Here is a 17,444-nt window from a genome sequence, read left to right as displayed (position 1 = left end):
CCTTCCCCATTTCCGGAGCAATGCATATAACTCAACTGAATGGCTCTATAACCTTTGTTCATATTATTAAAAATTAATAAAATAACTCACCCGGGTGCCATTTCGCCTCCTGCGGGGGAGGGGGAACAGGTCTGACGCGGGAGATTCAGGCTCTTGGCAAACTCAGACAGGTCAGTTACATGTGAGGACCTTCCTCCCCCCCCCAGCAGCATGGCTGAACCAATTATTAACCCCCCCCCCCCCCGGCGCCCCCTCAAGGGCTGGCGCAGTTTTCTGACCCCACACTCCGCCCTGGGCCCAGGCTCCAGCAAACCCACAGGGCGCAGCGAGCGAATGGCTGTCAGGCCCAGTCCTGGGGCAAAGAACGACTCGCTCACAGCTGGTTCACAGGCACATCTTTACTCACTGCCTCAGGCGGTTCAAGTGCACCCCACGCCGGCCTGGGGCGGCCTGCTGTAGCCCTCCAGTGGCAGCTCAATCATGATTCATGGGGCTGTGACAGGCTCCAGCCAGGAGCTTTTTTTCGCTCCTACACAAAGGTTCAGAGGTTCCCGGTTCGATCCCCCCTGCCGCCGCCCGGCTCTGTCAGTGTTACCCCAGCACTCAGGGACGTGTGCGGGAGCGGGAGAAGAGGATCAGCGCTGGCCGCCAGGGCCCGAGTTTGCCAGACACCGAGCATGTAGGTGGGGGTTGGAGCCTAAGTCAGAGCAGCTGCAGCGCTCCGCCAGGCAGCTCTGAGCTGGCAGAGTGCCAGGGCCAGTGCCCTTCTCAGGCCCACAGCAGGGGCACGGACAGTGAGGGGAATGGCCGTGGGAGAGGATGCCCAGAGTCCAACAAACGCTGGGTTCCCAAAGCTGGGGATGGGGAAGGAATGGGGCCTGGAGCCTGGCCTCTCTAGGGGGTGCTGGCCCTGATCCAGCCCCAGGGCAGGGACTGACTGGCTCGGGGGCAGGGAATGGGGCCATCCCTCTGGACTCTGTTAGGCGATTTCTGCGTCCAAGGTGTAAATCTGGATCAGGTCCAATATGATCTGGTCAATCTGAGCCTTGCTGAGATCTTCACTGAACACCTAGGAGAGGAGAAAAGCAGGCGGGAGCAATGACCCACGCAACGCTGCCTCGACCCACTGCTTAGGTCTGGAGAGGGACAGGGAGTCTGTCCCCGTTAGGGGGTGCCGGCTCTGATCTGGCCCCAGGGTGGGGGACTGGCTGGGTTAGAGCAGGGCACTGGTAGCCAGGACCCCTGGGTTCTATCCCTGGCTCTGGGAGGGGAGCAGCGTCTGGTGGGCTGGAGCGGGGGTGCTGGGAGTCAATGCCTTGGCTCTCTCCCCAGGTCCGCCGCCAGTTCTCTGTTACCCTGAGCCAGCCACTTTCCCCCTCGATGCCTCAGTTTCCCCAGGTAGAAGGGCCCCAAAGTGTGGGCTATGCCCAAGGGTCCTGCCTCTCTTACCTGCCACCAGGGTCTCTCTGCCTCCACGTGGGCCGGCACCTCTGCCCCGTAGCACTGCAGGGCGAGGTGTAGCACGGCCACGGCCACGTGCTGGGGCGGGTAGCGCAGACACAGGCCCCCGTGGTAGCTATCTTGGAGCAGCGCCCACGCTGCCGCTGAGATCGGGGTCCGCTCCCAGCCGTGCCGGTTCATCCACTGCCTCAGGGAGAGCAGGTAATGGAGCAGGTACTGCAGGCAGAGGGGTGAGGAGGGGGACAGGGTAAGGAGGACCCAGGAGTCCTGGCTCCCAGCCCCCTGCTATAACCCACAGCCCTCCCTCCCCATAGGACCCAGGAGTCCTGGCTCCCAGTGCCAGTCCCCTCTCCTCTAGGCAGAGCAGCAGGTTCAGTGGCTAAGCCCTTGTCTCTGGAAGGTGATCCCAGCTGCTCGCTCCCCCAGATTCTTTCCCCTGCCGCTGCACCCCAAGGACCCACCTTGTGGGGGTGCTGGAAGGAGACGCGGAAGCCCAGCACCCGCAGCATGAGCAGCTCGCACTGGACGATGCTGTCCCGCAGCTCCCAGAAATGGGAGTCGAGTTCCAGGGGCTCACTCTGGGGATGTAAGTACCTGGGGAGGGGAGATTAGCAGGGGGTGGGACTGGGGAGGCAGGAGTCCTGGCCCCCACCCTTCCTACTATAGCCCCCTAGCCCCGCTTCCCTCCCAGAGCCTGGGAGAGAACGCAGGAGTCCTGGCTCCCAAGCCGCAGCCCCTGGTAGTGCTGGGCATGGACCAATGGAGAGGCCAGCAGGGGGTTACCGGTGGCTGACGTTGATGATGTCCCTGGTGCGCAGGTGCTGTTCCTCCACCTTCCCGGCCAGGTAGAGCGCAGCCATGGCCACCAGGTAGGGGTCGTAGGGCGCTGGGGCCACTGTGGCTCGGAAGAAGCTGTGGTAGATTGTGCAAGCCGTGGCCACGGGGATGGGGCGCAGGCCCAGCTTCACCCCTGGGGGAGGAGCTGGGTGTCACTGGAGTGGGGAGAATGCCCCCCCCCAACTCACACAGCTACCCCTCCTCCAATTGGCATGACTTCCCCCTACAGGGTGTTGGGCCATCTGCCCCCCCCCGTTAGCATGGCTCACCCGTAGGCCTCCCCCAGTTGGCTGGCCACCTCCCGGCCCCCCCTCTCTGCCCATTTGTCAGGGCCCCTCTTATCTCCCAACAGGCCCGGCCTCCCCTGTGCCCCACACCACCTCTCAGTCCCCTCTCTCGCCAGCACAGCAGCCCCCTGCCCCCCCTCCGTCCCCGAGCCATTTACCTGCCTCCATGATGAACCGGGTGACCTTGAAGTGGGTCTTGGTCTCGGCAGAGCCCAGCCCAGTCTGGTCGCTTGCTGCCCCGTCAGGCTCCATGGCACCCAGCGGCCACCTGCGCAGGGAGCCCAGCTTGTCACTTACCTGGTGCCGCCAGCACCGTGATGCCATCATCTGGCAGCGCCGCATGGCGGCGACATCGCCCGGCGCCACTCTCTGCGATGGCATCGGTTGGGCCGGCAGCACCCTGCACCACCTCTACGCGCGATGACATCATCAAGGTGGGTTAGGGCGCCTTGACACTACAGCCGCACCGTCGGACATCACATGACCCACTCTGCGATGACCTCACCCAGAACCCTGTGACATCACAGGGCACCGTGTGGTCACGGTGACACCACACACATGCTACGTTATGTCACAGCCTCCCGCCCCCGTGCCATGACATCACGACGTCACGTCACCAGCAGCTGCTGTATCACCCGGCCAACAGGCGTGCGGCGTGACATCATGGCGCGACATCACTGTGCCTTGAGATGACATCACCCTGGCCCCCAACTGACGTCTCTGTGACATCATTGTGTGGTGTGATGACATCAGAATACGGCATGTGACAACACGGCGCAGTTTGATGACGTCACAAACTGCCCCGTGGTCTGTGCCCCTTAACCCCTAGTGCCCATACCTCACTTCCCTCCCACCGCCCTGGGGCCACGTGACCTCTACCCCTCACCCAATCAGGAGACCCCGCTGCCTTGAGCCCTCCCCATGAACCAGCTTGGGGCTCAGGCCGCCGCCAGGCCCCGCGGTGGCCGGTGCCCGGATGTAGCCGGCTCTGTACGGCAAGGCAGCTCTATCATGGTCCCCTCAGGCCACTTCCGGGTTGCGGGGTCCGGGTTGCGGGGATAGGTGTGCACCACAAGTGCCTGATTAAAAGCCGCACTCCGCTGGGAAGGATGGTGAATGGACTTCCCGCTCTCCCCAGCGTGGCCGATCCGCTGGCTTCTCCCTTCCGTCCGCGCCCGCTTCGGGACAGGCACTCGCAATCGTCAACCCAATCAGGGGTCCTTCAAAAAGGCGGTGCTTCTCTCGTCTCTGATTGGCTAGAGGTGGAGGCAGGCTGGCCAATCGGGGGTCGTGGAGTGTGACCGTTGCATCGCCCTTCGCGCGTTTTCGCGCCTTCGTCTCTAATAGGCCCCGGGGCCTGAGGTGGCGGCCAATCACACGCCGTCACACGCCGCCGCCTCGCGTGCTGGGAGGGAAGGCAAAATTGGCCAATCACGGGAGAGATTGAGAGAGCAAGAGGGGCTCTGGCCAATCACATGACGAGTATCAAGGCCTCGGGGAGGAGCAGAGGGGAGGGGACGGGGTCTATAAAGGGGCGAGGCCTGGCGGGGGAAGGAGCGTGGCGGGTGCCGGTGACCAGCACGTTCCCCTGCAGGGGGCGCACGGCGTGTTCCGAGTCGGCGGCCGGGAGTGAGGGGCAGCGCGGGGGGGGGTTAGCGACCTCCACCAGGCCGCGCTTTGGAAGATGGCGCTCACTGTTGCCATGGTTACCATTCACGGGTGGGGAGGGGGGAGTGAACCCCTGCACCAGGAGCGGCCCCGAATCCGCCGGACCCAGGAGGAGCAACGGGCTGAGCTGTGCTTGCCCTCGCCTCGCGCGCGCCCCCGTGCCTCAGTTTCCCCAGTTTCAGCTGGGTGCTTAGCCACAGCCACACAGCGCTGTGCTGACCGCCAAATCCAGGCCGATGTCGGGGGGCGCCCGGCTCAGGGGTCGGCGTCGGGGGGCGCCCGGCTCGGGGGCCCTGCTCTCAGTCAGGGCCTGGGGGCACCCGGCACAGGGGCCCCGCTCTCGGTCAGCGTCGGGGGCCCCGGCACTCTCAGCGTGGGGGGCGCCTGGCTCCCCACTCTTGGTCAGGGTCTGGGGGCACCTGGCACAGGGGTCGGGGTGCGCCCGGCTCAGGGGCCCCGCTCTCGGACAAGGGCTGTCCCTGGGGGTGATTTAGCTGCCGCAGCGATTCGCAGGCTGCAGGCCTCCGTCTTTGAGCAGGAGGAAGGAGCCCGTTGGCAGCGATGGCTGGAAACCAAAGCGCCCCGGGGCCGGTCTCAGGCCGTCCAGACAGGGCCCGCTGTGGAGGGCTGAGGACGCGGAGTCGGGACAGGAGTGGGTTCCTCTCGCACGAGGCCTGGCCCGTGAGGTATTGATCGGCGTCTATTTATAACAGCCTCTCTCGGGTCACGTCATTTCCAGCACACAGCGCCCGGCAGCTGAGCAGGCGTGTGTGTGGGGCCGGGCCCCCCCTGCTGCCAGGGGCCCCCCCTGCTGCCAGGGGCCCCATGGGAGTATCTCGGGCTCCGAATGACACTCGTCCCCTGCCCCATCGCTGCACAGCGCCCCCCTGTGTGTCTGCCTCTGCCCCCAGGCATCTCCAGCTGCCGCCCGCCGGGCACTGGCTCCACAGCCTGGCTCGGCCCGGCCGCGTGGGAAGCCGATGGCACACAGACCTGCTCTGCTCTCGCTCTAAATTTAGAGCCATGAGAGGAAGAGGGAAAGTCCCAGGCTCTGTGCACAGCAACGTGGCATGGGGCAGGCTGGGGCGAGGCCCATCCGCCCCACTCCGCCGGGATCTGGGTGGGGCCAGGGGCCCTGCTCTTGGCAGGCTGGCACAAGGGGAGAGGCCCTGGGCCCCACTCCCACCCCTCACAGCCAGCCAGGGCTCCCCAGGACCCATGGACCCCAAGACAGATCCTAGGGGGTGGGAAATCTGCGGCCCAGCCAAAAGAGATCGTGTTCGTCTTGCCCCCTCCATGGGGTGCTCTCCCTCCTGGCTGCCTACTGCGCTGTGGGGTGGGGGGGCCATGCTGATGCACCTCCCCTCCCCCAGCCATGGAGATTATCTCATCAGTAACAGCCTGAGGTGGGGGGGGTTAGGGCTAGAGACAGCCATGGCTTGAATAGGGGAGCAGCATCTAGTGGTTAGTCGCGGGGGAGCCAGGACTCCTGGGTTCTTCCTGCTGCTCTGGCAGGGGAGCGGGGTCTAGAGGTTAGAGCGGGCTGTGCCCGAGGGCGGTGCGGGCGGCATGCGCTGGCTGAGTTTGCCGTGAGTCGCTCTGGGGATTTGTCATGGGCCCCGATGACTAACCAGCTGGGGGGGAGGGGCAGAGGCAGAGCAGGGGTGCGGGGCTGGGTCCCGGACTCCTGGGTCCCATCATCTGCACAGAGGGGTCTGAGTGGGCCGGCCCATTAGCACCGTCCGCTGCCTCTGACTCGCTGCCCTCGGGGGAAGGGAAGGTGGCTGCATGCCTGTGACTCAGTTTCCCCATTTGCTCCCTGCGCTTACAGCTGGTGACTAGGGCGCCTCACCCCCCGGCCTTCCCCAGCCCCCGCCGCGCAGCTCCACGGGTGCCCCTGCTCTGCCTCGCTGGAGGAAGGCTCGCGTTGCCAAGGCGACAGGAGCTGCTTGTGGGAGGGCAAGATTGTTCGCGGCGACTATTCTGGGATCCTGCGTGTCCCGAGCGAGCCCCACGTCCCCGGCGGTGAGTCAGCGCGGGCTGGCGCCTCCCCAGCAGCCTGCAGCGCCCGGCGCGGTGGGGCCTGACTTGCAAAGCAGGCGCAGGGTCACTGCCTGGGGAAACTGAGTCACAGAGCGAGGGGAAGGTGTTTGGCCCAGCACCAAAGGCAAGGGAGGGGGCGGCCGCTTCCTGCCTGTTCTCACCGAAATCACACTGGGGTCAACAGGGGGGCGTGGAACCGGCCTCCTGTGCCCCCCCCCCCCAGGCTCCCCCTGAGAGAACCCAGGCGTCCTGTGGCGCCCCCCCAGGCTCCCCCTGAGAGAACCCAGGCGTCCTGTGGCGCCCCCCCCAGGCTCCCCCTGAGAGAACCCAGGCGTCATGTGCCCCCCCCCCCAGGCTCCCCCTGAGAGAACCCAGGCGTCCTGTGGCCCCCCCCCCCAGCCTCCCGAGAACACCCAGGCGTCCTGTTCCCCCCCCCCCAGAGAACCCAGGCGTCCTGTGGGCTCCCCCCCCAGAGAACCCAGGCGTCTTGTGCCCCCCCCTGAGAGAACTCAGGCGTCCTGTGTCCCCCCCAGCCTCCCCGAGAGAACCCAAGCATCTTGTGCCACCCTCCCAGAGCCAGAGAGAACCCAGGCGTCCAGCCCCGCCCACTCAGGCCCTGCCCGCCAATCAGGGCGGCGGGGCGGGGCCGGGCTGTACACAGCCCGCACGTGGAGCCGGGGCGGGCTGTGTGCGGCGGCGCTGGGACTTGCCGGAGCCGCCCGGAGCCGGGGCCGCGTCTGGGTCTCGTCCGCCGGGTGAGCGCTGGGGGCCGGGGGGCTCGGAGACCTGCGGGGGGCTGGGAGCCAGGACTCCTGGGTTCCATCCCCCGGCCTGGCGGGGGGGGGAAGGGGGCTGGGAGCCAGGACTCCCAGTGGCAGAATCTGCAGTAGCGCCCATGAGATGAAGTCACTGTCCTGCTCTGTGCCTCAGTTTCCCCACCTGTAGCGAGCGTCGCTCAGCTCCGCCTGGCAGGGGTGCTGCCCAGCGCTGCGGAGGGTCAGGGGAGCTGTGGGGGCGCAGACGTCGTGGGGAGATGTCCAAGCACCAGCAGCTCAGCTAGCCGAGGTAGAAATCCTGGTACCCTCGGGCGGAGGGGGGGACAAACGCAGCCAGGCCTGATACGGGGGGGGGTGACGGGCCAGGGACCTGCCCCCCAACAGTTCCCTTTGCCCTAGTGCCCGTCAGCACCAGCACGTGTCTAACGGCAGAGTCCACACACCCCGTTGTACCCCCGCGAGGCGCGAGTAGCCCTGGGACGGGCAGGTTGCAAGGGCGACCAGCTCCTGTCTAGCGTGTTTCATGGGCAGCTCTGGGGTGCTGTGTTGAGGGGTTCTGTGCCGACACAGCAGGTGGGGAAACTGAGGCACAGGCGGAGCTGTGAATTGCTCACACCCCGCTCCCCCCGCAGGACAGGGTCTGAGCATGGGGTAGAAGCCAGTCCTGAGTACCCTGCTCTGCCCAAATCTTTGCACAGGCCTGGCCTAGATAGGCAGAGGTGATGGGGGAAACTGAGGAACAGAGAGGGGAGGCAACTTGTCCAAGGTCACACCACAGCCTGGGGAAGAGCCCAGGCGTCCTGACCCCCCAGCCCAGGCAGGCTCTCTGGGGGACGCGGCTGTGGTTCCTGCTGGTATCAATTATTCATACTGGTGCCGAATTAACGCTGACATCAGCGCCTGGCAGCTGGCCAGACCCTCGGCTGGGCCCTTCACTGGGCCTGGCCCCATTGACGCCAGCTGAGCCGCTCCCCTTCCCCCATACCATACGCACAGAGCCAGCTACAGCTGGGAGCCCAGGCCTGGGGTGGCAGGGGGCTGCGGGTCAGGAGTGAGGGGCGCCGGCAGTTACACATCCTGCCCCGTGGCCTACCCTCCCGGGGGATGCGTCACAGCTCCGGGGCAGGATGCAGGGGCCGGCGCAGTGCCAGGAGAGGGCTGGGATCTCCTGCTGCCCGCCCCTCGCTGACTCCCATCCGCTCTCCCTGGCAGGTCTGCGCGGAGCCCTGCGCGGTGGCTGGGCCATCTCCCTCCCTGCCTGTCTCCGATACCAGCTGGATGACCCCACGGCCTGGCTCCATCCCAGACTCAGGCCCTTCTCCGCCCGCCCCAGCCCCTCCAGACCAGCCGGGCAGCGCCTGGAGAGCAAACGGCTCCCCAGATCGGGGGACGCCTGCCTGCGAAGCTGCTGGGGGCTGGAGCCGTGACTCCGTGCTGCCCTCGCCCCGTAGCTCGAGAGGTGTTCCCGGATCTGCCCCGTGGGCCAGTCAGTCCAGCTCAGACTGTGCCCCCTCACCGCTGGCCGGGGAGCTTTCCTGGAGATGCTGGTCCTGCAGATGAGACTCCCCACTGGCTGGCGTGTGGGGGTGTAGTGCTGGGGGGCTTTGCTGCCTTGGGGGGTCTCCTTCCATACCCCCCCTTTCGCTGCTGTGCCACCCCCACGCGCACAAAGCACAGCTACGGACGGAAGCGGGAGGCGTCCCTGGCGCCTCGCGCCCCATCGCTGTGGGCATCTCAACGTGGCAACTGGGGGGGGCCGGTCCTGCACTCCCGGCCTCCAGGCACCAGCTGCCCCTCTGCGGGCGGATGGGGGGATGGTGACTTGACCCCAGCTCAGCCACCTCCGTGGTCCCCTTGGAGCCAACATTTCCATGGCCACCGGGGGGGACGTGAGTGGTAGCGTGGGTGGGGATCGGCCAGTCCCCCACGGCTGCCCCTGCTAGCCCCATGGAAGCCCTAGGGAAATCCACTCTATGGCTGCGGGGGGAACTGGCATCCCCAGCCCCCCGGCTGCACATCCTGGACTGCCGCAGTCGGGAGCACTATGACTCGTGCCATGTGGCCCAGGCGCTGAGCGTGGCCCTGCCAGGGCTGCTGCTGCGCCGCCTGCGCAAGGGGAACCTCTCGGTCCGGTCGCTGCTCCCGGGCTGGCCGGAGGGCGGGGGTGGCGCCGTCCTCCTGTACGATGAGGGGACCGTCGGGCTGCCGTGCCCTGGCCAGGGCGACCAGGAGTCGGTGTTGGGCCTGCTGCTCCAGAAGCTGCGGGAAGAAGGCTGCACAGCATATTACCTCCAAGGTGGGTGTCGCGGGGCGAGGGGCATGGCTGGGTCCCGGGGCCGCCGGCCGCCCATGCTCACTGGAGAGGGCACAGAGACAAAGGCCGCCTGTGGCCCAGACACGGCTCGGCACTGCTCCCTGTCCCGGAGAGGCCAGCCCTGGGGCTGGGAGGGTGGGCTGGAATGCGAGGGGTCTCCTGGCACGTCCCCTCTCCGTGCCTCGTGGGCCCAGGTCTCAGGCGGGGGGTCTGTGCGGTGCCCAGCATGGTGGCCCCAGGCCCTGCTGTGACACGTCTAATAGCACCGCCCTGTCCGCCTGCAGGGGGATTCGCCAAGTTCCAGTCAGAGTGGCCAGCTCAGTGTGTGCCCAGCCCGGACGTGCCTAGCCCCAGCAGCTGCCCCGCCCCCCCGGTGGTGGGCCTGGGGGGGCTGAGCCTGGGTGCAGACAAGGACTCGGGGCCGCTGAGCAGTAGGGCCATGGACTCGGAGGGAGCCAGCCCCCCGTCCTACCCGGTGCAGATCCTGCCGCATCTCTACCTGGGCAGCGCCCGGGACTCGGCCAACATGGAGACGCTGGCACGGCTGGGCATCCGCTACGTCCTCAATGTCACGCCCAACCTGCCCAACCTCTTCGAGGAGCAGGACGGCTTCCACTACAAGCAGATCCCCATCTCGGACCACTGGAGCCAGAACCTGGCCCGCTTCTTCCCCGAGGCCATCGCCTTCATCGGTGAGTGAGTGCCCGGGATGGTGCTGGCCTGCACCCCACAGCGCCCCCTCCTGAGCCATGATCCAGCCCGTCCCCATCCCCCTATAGCCCAGTTACTATGGTCCATCCCCCCTCTCCCCCCACATCTCACTGACCATGCTCCACCCCACCCCATTGCCCCCCACTTCCTACTGACTGTGTCCCTGGCCGCATGGCACCGCTGCACCTGTTTCCCCTCAGGGGTCCAACCCAGGCACCTGGTCCCAGCTTCTCCCCAGCTGGCACCTCTCTTGGGCGGAGACCCACAGGTGTCTCTCCCCTTCCTGGCCAGGGCATTCCCAAGCCGGCCCCACTAGCTCCAGCGCCACACGTGGGTTTCCCTGCAGCTCTTTCGAACCGGGCCGGCCTGGCTCTTGGGGCACGCGGCCGCCCCAGAGACTGCATGGCAGCCCAGCCGCGAGCCAGGCGTCACCCCAGTTCTCCATGGGCAACCTTGCGCGGACAGGGCCCAGGCCTCCCGGGTGGAGCTGGGCCTCGCAGCTCTCCCCAGGGGCTGGCTTCAAACGAAGCATCCACGCCTGGCGAGAGCGGGTGCCGACCACGAGCCCGGCGCCGTGGCTCACTTGCTGGCGTTCCCTGCATCTCCTTGCCCGGCAGCCTCTCAGCCCGCTCCGTTCCCCTCTCTGCCCCTCCCAGATGAGGCGCTGGCCCAGAACAGCGGCGTGCTGGTCCACTGCCTGGCGGGCGTCAGCCGCTCGGTGACGGTGACCGTGGCCTACCTCATGCAGCACCTCAGCCTGCCCCTCAACGACGCCTACGAGCTGGTCAAGCGCAAGAAGGCCGACATCTCCCCCAACTTCAGCTTCATGGGGCAGCTGCTGGACTTCGAGAGGGAACTGGGGCTGGCCGAGGGATCGCCGCAGAGCCCTGCGTCCGCCCCGGGCTGCTGCTTTACAGTGCCGCCCCCCGAGCAGGAGGAAGAGGATGGCCACTTGCAACATTACCCCACGTAGCCCCTGCCAGCCTCCGGGAGCCCCACGGCTGATCTAGGCATCGGTGGGGCTGCCAGGTGTCTTGGCGGGACTCTAGAACCTGCCTCGTCTGGGCTCTGTGCTCGGGGCCAGATCTGGAAGCTGCAATTGCCTTCCTCGTCTGGACCTTTGGTTCTGGGCCAGCGAGGAAAGTCCAAGCCAGTCAGGCACCACGCTGGAGCCTGGCCCAGATTGCTCTGCAGATGAGTTACGGGACCACAAATGCTAGGTCTGGAACCTGGGCCTCCAGACGGGAGAAATGCAGCTGTACCTCAAGGCGGATTTAGAACCCCCAGGACATGGACCTAGAACCTGCACGAACTGCCTTGTCTGAACATTTGGTCCCGAGGTTCAGTCAGGAGAATACGAGGACTCAGCTTTCATGCTGGAGTCTAGAACAGGTGTCTGTGGAGGTGGAGTAAGAGACCTGGACCTCCAGAAAGGGGAAGATCAGCTGCTCCGAGAATCAGCATTTCAAAACCACCAGCCAGATCTGGAACCAGCCAATACCTGCCTTCTTCGAGCCATTAGTTCTACAGCCATGAGAAGAACTCAGAGCCCCCACGGTGGAGTCCGGAACCTGGAGTTCTAGAAGTGGATTAGTCCCCAGAGCTAGGTCTGGAACGTGCTTCTCTAAAACAAGGACAAAGGACCTGTACTCACTCCCTTGTTTTGATCTAGAGCCATGAGAGTCAAGCCACTGAGCTACCATGCCACAATCTAGATCCTGCAGCTCTAGAAGTGGATGAAGGAATCTGCAGTAGCCAGTGCTAGGTCTGGAACCTGTGGCTCTGAAACCAGGATCCAGAGCCAACACTTGTGGGTCTAAAGCTACCATGCTATCAAAGCGGAACCTAGAGCCTGCAGCTCTAGAAATGTTCACGAATCTCCACTACCCTGTGCCAGGTCTGGAACCTGCATCTAGGACCCACCCTACCTAGAACCTTATTGCTTGAGCATTATCATTTAAAGCCATGTGGGCCAGTTCTGGAACTTGCCTGGCTCTACAACAAAAATGGAGAACGTCCCTCTTGTGTGGACCATTGGTTCTAGAGACACAATCCTGCCAGAGTCTAGAACCTGCAGTGCTAGAAGTGGGTTGAGTGATCGCTGGTGGCAGGCTGGAACCTGTGGCTCTGGAACAAGGATCTGGAGCCCATACTCACTACCTGCTGGAGTCTAGACTGTGCAGCTCTAGAAGCCCATCACACCTCCCCCCAACGTCCTCTGCTCTGGAACAGCAGCCGGCACCGGAGCGCTGCCCTGAGCCACGTGCAGCCACCTGCGCTTGGGTTTGAACAACTGGATCGGAGCCGGGGCTGCCTGGCGCCGCAGTCCCAGCAGGGGCAGGGGAGAGGGGGAAGAAGTGCGTCCGCGTCCGCCTGCCCCTCGGGGGGATGTAGGGGCCAGGAGCTATGGGTGACCCTCACCAGCCGACACTGGGGCGTGCTATCACGGGGGGTGGGGCGGGGTTGTTCTTTTTCAGGCTTCTAAGGCGCGGCCCCGGGGGGCAGAGGACAGACGGGCTGTTGGCAGGGGCCATCCGTGGGGCTATGAGGTGGGGGAGTGGGGGGACTGCCAGGGACAATAAAGCTGGACTTTAACCCCCAGCTCCAGCTTCGCTCAGCGTCTTCGTGGCCCGCTGAGCACGGGGCCAGCGCCACACACGGCTGGGAGCCAGGACGCCTGGGTTCCCTGCCCGGCGCAGTGGGGGCGGGGGGAGGAGCCCGGCTGTTCCCTAGCGCAGGCCAGGGCCAGGGGCTCGCCGGGCCGGGCCGGGCCGCGGGGGGGCTCTGCTCCCCTCCCCCCCGGGGGGCGCAGGCCGGAGCTGCCCGGGGGGAGGACGCTTGTATCGGGCCGTCTCCGGAGCAGCCCCCCCGCAGCCAGCTGGGGCCGGGGGCCGGGCAGCGCGGGGGGCAGAACCACGTTTAGCCCGAGTCAGGGCTGGGGGCGCCCCGCGGCTTCCCGCCTTTGTGAGCAGCGGAAACGCGGCTTCCTCTGCGTCACGGATGGAACCGAGCCCGGACGCCTGGGTCCTCTCCCCGCGGTGGGGGAGGGGCGGGAGCTCCCATTCTGCGGGGGAGGGGCAGAGGACCCTACATAAACCGTGACCTCGGTAGCCCCGCCCCCTCCCGGCGTGCCGCACTTAGCCCCGCCCCTCAGCATCGCCCCACGCAGCCCCGCCCTTCGCCCGTGCCCCTGAGCGGGAAAACGAAGGGGCGGGGCCTGCGGACAACGGGCGCTGCAGGCCAATGTGAGTGGCAGCGGCGCTGGCCAATTGGGAGGCGTCTTCCCGCGCTCCCGCCTGTGGAGTAAGATGGCGGCGCCCGCGGCGGCCTCGGTGTACGAGCGACTGAAGGTACCGGCCGGGACCATCGCACCCAGCGGGAGGGGGTAGGGCCGGCTGGGACCATCGGACCAAGCGAGGAGGAGCGGTTGGGCGGAACCATCGTATTGCGCACCCAGTGGGGGAGGCCTGGCTGGCACGGACTGGCGGAACCACTAGCACCAGCGGGCGGGGCCATTCTGCGTGGGCGGGGCCGTGGGGCCGGGCGGAACCATCGCACCCAGCGGGGGGCGGACGGGTGGAACCATCACATGGGGTGGGGGGCAGGCGGTCTGACGCCCTCTCTGTCCCCAGGCGCTGCGCTGCCCCCTGCTGGACGGAGTTTTCCTGCCCGAGCCCGAGGCCGCCCTGCGCCTGCTCTGCGCCCCCTCGGGGCAGCGCCTGGAGCTGCTGGCCTGGCTCTGCGCCCGGTACCGCGGGGACCCCCGCCCCTCGGGGACCCTCTGCCCTGCCCCGCCCCCCAGGGAGCCCCGCCCCCCCGGGAACTCCCGCCCCGCTCCCCAGGACCCTCTGCACACACACTCCTCCAGGGTCTCCCCCGCCCCCCAGGGAGCCCCTCGCTCCCTCCCCGAGGGACCCCCTGCCTTGGCCCCCCTCCCCCGTGGGGTCCCCAGGCCCTGCCCCCGCACGTGGGCTCGGGGCTGCGCTCTGTGCGGGTGCAGCTCTGGCTGCCCTGCAGCACGGGGGGCCCTGGGGCCAGGCTGCATTCCCCAGAGCTGGGCGCATCATCCTGGCTGCCGCGGTGACGCTCTCTCCCCCCCCAGAGCAAACCCCCCTCTCGGAGAGCAACTGGCCGGCCTCAGGGACGCGCAGATGGAGGAGAAAACGCAAGGTGTGTCCGGCTCAGTGGGGCAGGTTTGGGGAGCCCAACCCCCTCCAAGCCCCTGCAGGCCCCACTGCTCTCCGGGAGCTGGGGAGAGAACCCAGGCGTCCTGGTTCCCAGGCCCCCCGCTCTAACCACGAGTCCCGGGTGGGGGATTCTGGTTCAACAGCCCCCGGGCCCACCCCAGAGGTGGCCGCATCTCAGCATGAGGCCCTTGTGCGGTAACCGGCTCCCTTCTCTTCTGACAGAAATGGCCAAGCTGGGCGCGGAGCTGCTGCTGTGTGGATCGGACGACCTGGATCTCGTTAAGGTGGGGGCTGGTGCTGGAGTGCCTGGCATAGCTCGCACGCCTGGGTTCCCTCCCCGGCTCTGGGAGGGGAGTGGGGGCCTGGGGCACTGAGCTCACCCTGCGTCTCTCTGCAGGGGGAGGCCAGCGCTGAGCGCCAGCTCGGCTTCATGCAGCAGCTGCTGGACGTCGCTGGGTACCTGGACGACATCGCTGGGACAGGCTCCGGGGACTCCACCGCCTCCAGGTGGCAGGGGCTGGGCGCTCCTAGCTCTGTGGGGGTGTCTGCAGGGGGGCAGTTAGTGCTGGGCATTGGGGACGCCATGCCACGGGGGAGACAGGGATCAGCAGGGGCTCCTCCCCCTTCACAGTTAGTTCTGCTCTAACCACTAGCCATCACCCCCCTCCCAGAGCCAGGGAGGGAACCCAGGAGTCCTGGCCCCCCGTTACCCCTGTGTTGTGTGGTTTGCTGACCCGCCTCATCCCCCCAGCGCGGAGGAGGCGTTCCGGGACACCGCGAGGAAGAACGAGGAGTTCCTGCACGAGGTCTTCGTCAGCACCTGCCTGCCAGCCCTGCTGGCCCCTAACCTGCCCCCCTGTGCCGCCGACGTCAGGCCCCTGCTGCTGGAGGAGCCGGCCCCGCCCCAGAGGTTTGCTCCCCTCCCAGTCCGGGCCATTAGGGCAGCACCCACCAGACTGGGATCCCCATCACTGCACAGACCCCCCCCAGTCAAGGTTCAGTTCCTGACCCTGCCAGGCCCCCCATAGAGATTCCTCTGCTCTAACCCAGAGCAGGGAGAGAACCCAGGCGTCCTGGCTCCCAGCCCCCCCCCCCCCCGCTCTAGCCATTAGCCCCCACTCGCCTCCCAGAGCCTGGAGAGAACCCAGGCGTCCTGGATCCCAGCCCTGTGCCGTAACCCCCTCTGCCCCCAGGAGCCGGCTGTCCAGGGGGTCCCGGGGGAAGGCGTTGGCTGATCTCAGCAGCAGCCTGGAGGAGGCGAACGCGGCACTGGAGCGGCTGAGGGCAGAGGTGGGCATGCGGGGGGCTCCCTGGGGGGCGGGGGGCACGCAAAGGGGATGGGGGGCTCCCTGGGGGTGGAGGGCATGCGGGGAGGCGGGAGGCACCCGGGGGAGCCGAGATTTCCGGGGGACCCAGAAATCGGGGAACAGAGAAGTGAGATCCCAGTGAGCCGCGCTCAGAGCTCTGGGTTCTCTCAGGGTTTGGGGGGGTGGGGAGCCCGGACGCCTGGGTTCTTGACTGACCCCCCTCATTCCCGCAGCACTGCTCCCTGCGGGGCGGCGCGGCGCCCCCGGAGCCTGGCACGGCCCTGCAGACCCTGGCGCTGGCAGCCTGCGACGCGCACCAGCTGATGGGGGCCTTCCGGCAGGTGCACCAGACGGAGCTGCAGGAGCACTGCGGCCACGCCCCGGCCCCCCGGCTCAGCCCCTGCGGACCCCTGGGCCAGCACCTGCACCACGCACTCACCCTCCGCGCCCAGGTACGGGGGGGCAGGGGCTACTGGCCATGGGTCACCCCCCATTTGTGCGAGGCCCGGCCCCCAGCCACAAGCAGGGCCCCAGGAGCTCTGCCTCCAAGGGGTGGGGGTCCTGAGGTGGGCGGGGCAGGGAGGAGTGGGGGGAAGGGGCAGTGGGGCAGGGACCGTGGGGCTGGCTCTCACCCCCACACCCCCCAGGAGCTGAAGGCGCTGGCCCAGCTGAGTGACACCTCGGAGCAGGTGGTGCAGATGGCAGCACAGAGACATGGCGAGGAGGGCGGCAGCCCCACGGGGGCCTTGCGTGAGTACCCCCGGCCCCGCAGACGTGAGGACCCAGGCGTCCGGGCTCCCCGCCCTCCTGGGTGCGGGCCGCGGTCGGGGGTGAGGCTGCAGGCCTGACGTGACTCTTTCTGTTCCAGCCGTGAAGATGGAGGAGCTGCGCCGGCAATACCAGGCCCGCCTGGCCGCTGCGGGAGGGCTGCCCCAGTGACCCCAGGGCCCCCATCTCATCTGGCTCTTCCTGGGATAATAAAAGTCGTTAATTTTCAGTAATTAGTGGTAATCAGCTGAGATCCGGCTCGGTTGCGCTGGGCGCTGCGTGGACTCACGGGGGCCACCTGCCCCTGAGAACCCCCACGGTCAGAGCAGACAAAGGCATTGCCCCCCTTCCCAGCTGGAGAAACTGAGGCAGTGCACAGGGAGGTGGCGTCAGAAGGGCCGGGAAGGGAGCCCTGGCGTCCTGCCCCCCCCGCACAGTCGTGTCTGCTCAGTGGGGGAGCTGGGGGGCAGCTCCCTCCCCTGCCCCATAGGCAGAGCCGTCGGTTCCCGGCTCCGGTGTGGACACCAGGAGGCGCTGTGCTGCAGGGGGGCCACTGAAGCATCTGGACACCTGGGTTCCCTCCCAGCTGGGGACCAGGGGGGCTGGGATCTGGCTCGGGGGGAGAGTCTAGTGGTTAGAGCTGGGGGATCAGGGAGCCAGGACTCCTGGGTTCTATTTCTGGCAGTGGCGGGGGTTGCTAGAATTTCTGCCCTACAAGGAAGCAGCCACCATGACTCAGCACCAGGCCTGAATTCCTCTGCCTGGGGGGGGGGGGGAGAGTGATGGGGGCTGAGCTAGGGAAGGTGAGTCACTGAGCCCGACCCCCCCGGCAGGAAACTGAGGCACAGAGGCCCCCCAGCCCTGACCCACCAGATCCCCTCTCAGAGCCAGGGCAAGAACCCGGGAGACCTGGCTCCTAGCCTGCTGCTGCCCCCCACAGCCTGCGCCGTGGGGAAGGGCTCGTGCCCCAGGCAGCGGGTGGAGGGGTTCCTGGGCGGGCCCCGAACCATCCGAGGGGCTGGGATCTGTCCCCACCCATTGGGGTTTCTCACTTCCCAGGGCCACCCCCCCCATACCTGCCACAT

At 67.0% G+C, this 17,444-nt stretch overlaps 3 protein-coding genes across 4 annotated transcripts; 2 read left to right on the top strand and 1 right to left on the bottom strand.

Annotated features, from left to right (window-relative positions):
- Positions 1–302: 302 nt before the first annotated feature.
- On the bottom strand, positions 303–3,626 carry CCNQ (cyclin Q). Its single transcript, XM_067546945.1, has 6 exons — positions 3,472–3,626; positions 2,744–2,853; positions 2,245–2,431; positions 1,923–2,055; positions 1,450–1,677; positions 303–1,069 (listed from the first exon to the last, which is right to left on the bottom strand). The coding sequence occupies exons 2-6, from the start codon at positions 2,835–2,837 to the stop codon at positions 980–982; spliced, it is 732 nt and encodes a 243-aa protein (XP_067403046.1). The 5' UTR covers positions 2,838–2,853; positions 3,472–3,626; the 3' UTR covers positions 303–979.
- Positions 3,627–4,649: 1,023 nt separating this feature from the next.
- On the top strand, positions 4,650–12,527 carry DUSP9 (dual specificity phosphatase 9). The gene is made up of 5 exons (XM_067546927.1): positions 4,650–4,939; positions 6,085–6,278; positions 8,285–9,368; positions 9,671–10,078; positions 10,754–12,527. Exons 3-5 carry the CDS (start codon positions 9,020–9,022, stop codon positions 11,068–11,070), a joined length of 1,074 nt encoding a protein of 357 aa, XP_067403028.1. The 5' UTR covers positions 4,650–4,939; positions 6,085–6,278; positions 8,285–9,019; the 3' UTR covers positions 11,071–12,527.
- A 532-nt stretch (positions 12,528–13,059) lies between these two features.
- Positions 13,060–17,444, top strand: HAUS7 (HAUS augmin like complex subunit 7). 2 transcript variants are annotated; one of them, XM_067546928.1, is made up of 10 exons: positions 13,060–13,447; positions 13,730–13,845; positions 14,200–14,267; positions 14,507–14,568; positions 14,682–14,791; positions 15,036–15,194; positions 15,478–15,574; positions 15,825–16,043; positions 16,239–16,341; positions 16,460–17,444. In XM_067546928.1, exons 1-10 carry the CDS (start codon positions 13,406–13,408, stop codon positions 16,528–16,530), a joined length of 1,047 nt encoding a protein of 348 aa, XP_067403029.1. In that variant the 5' UTR covers positions 13,060–13,405; the 3' UTR covers positions 16,531–17,444. The 2 variants fall into 2 exon arrangements, with proteins under 2 accessions (XP_067403029.1, XP_067403030.1); XM_067546929.1 differs by lacking the exon at positions 13,730–13,845 and having other exon boundaries at positions 13,429–13,447.

This window comes from Emydura macquarii, unplaced genomic scaffold (assembly GCF_026122565.2).
Source record: "Emydura macquarii macquarii isolate MOO-44397 ecotype Brisbane River unplaced genomic scaffold, CSIRO-AGI_Emac_v2 contig_1203, whole genome shotgun sequence".
NCBI classification, from domain to species: Eukaryota; Metazoa; Chordata; order Testudines; family Chelidae; genus Emydura; species Emydura macquarii.
Note: the sequence above shows the minus strand (reverse complement) of the source record. Positions and strands in the feature narration are given on the sequence as shown.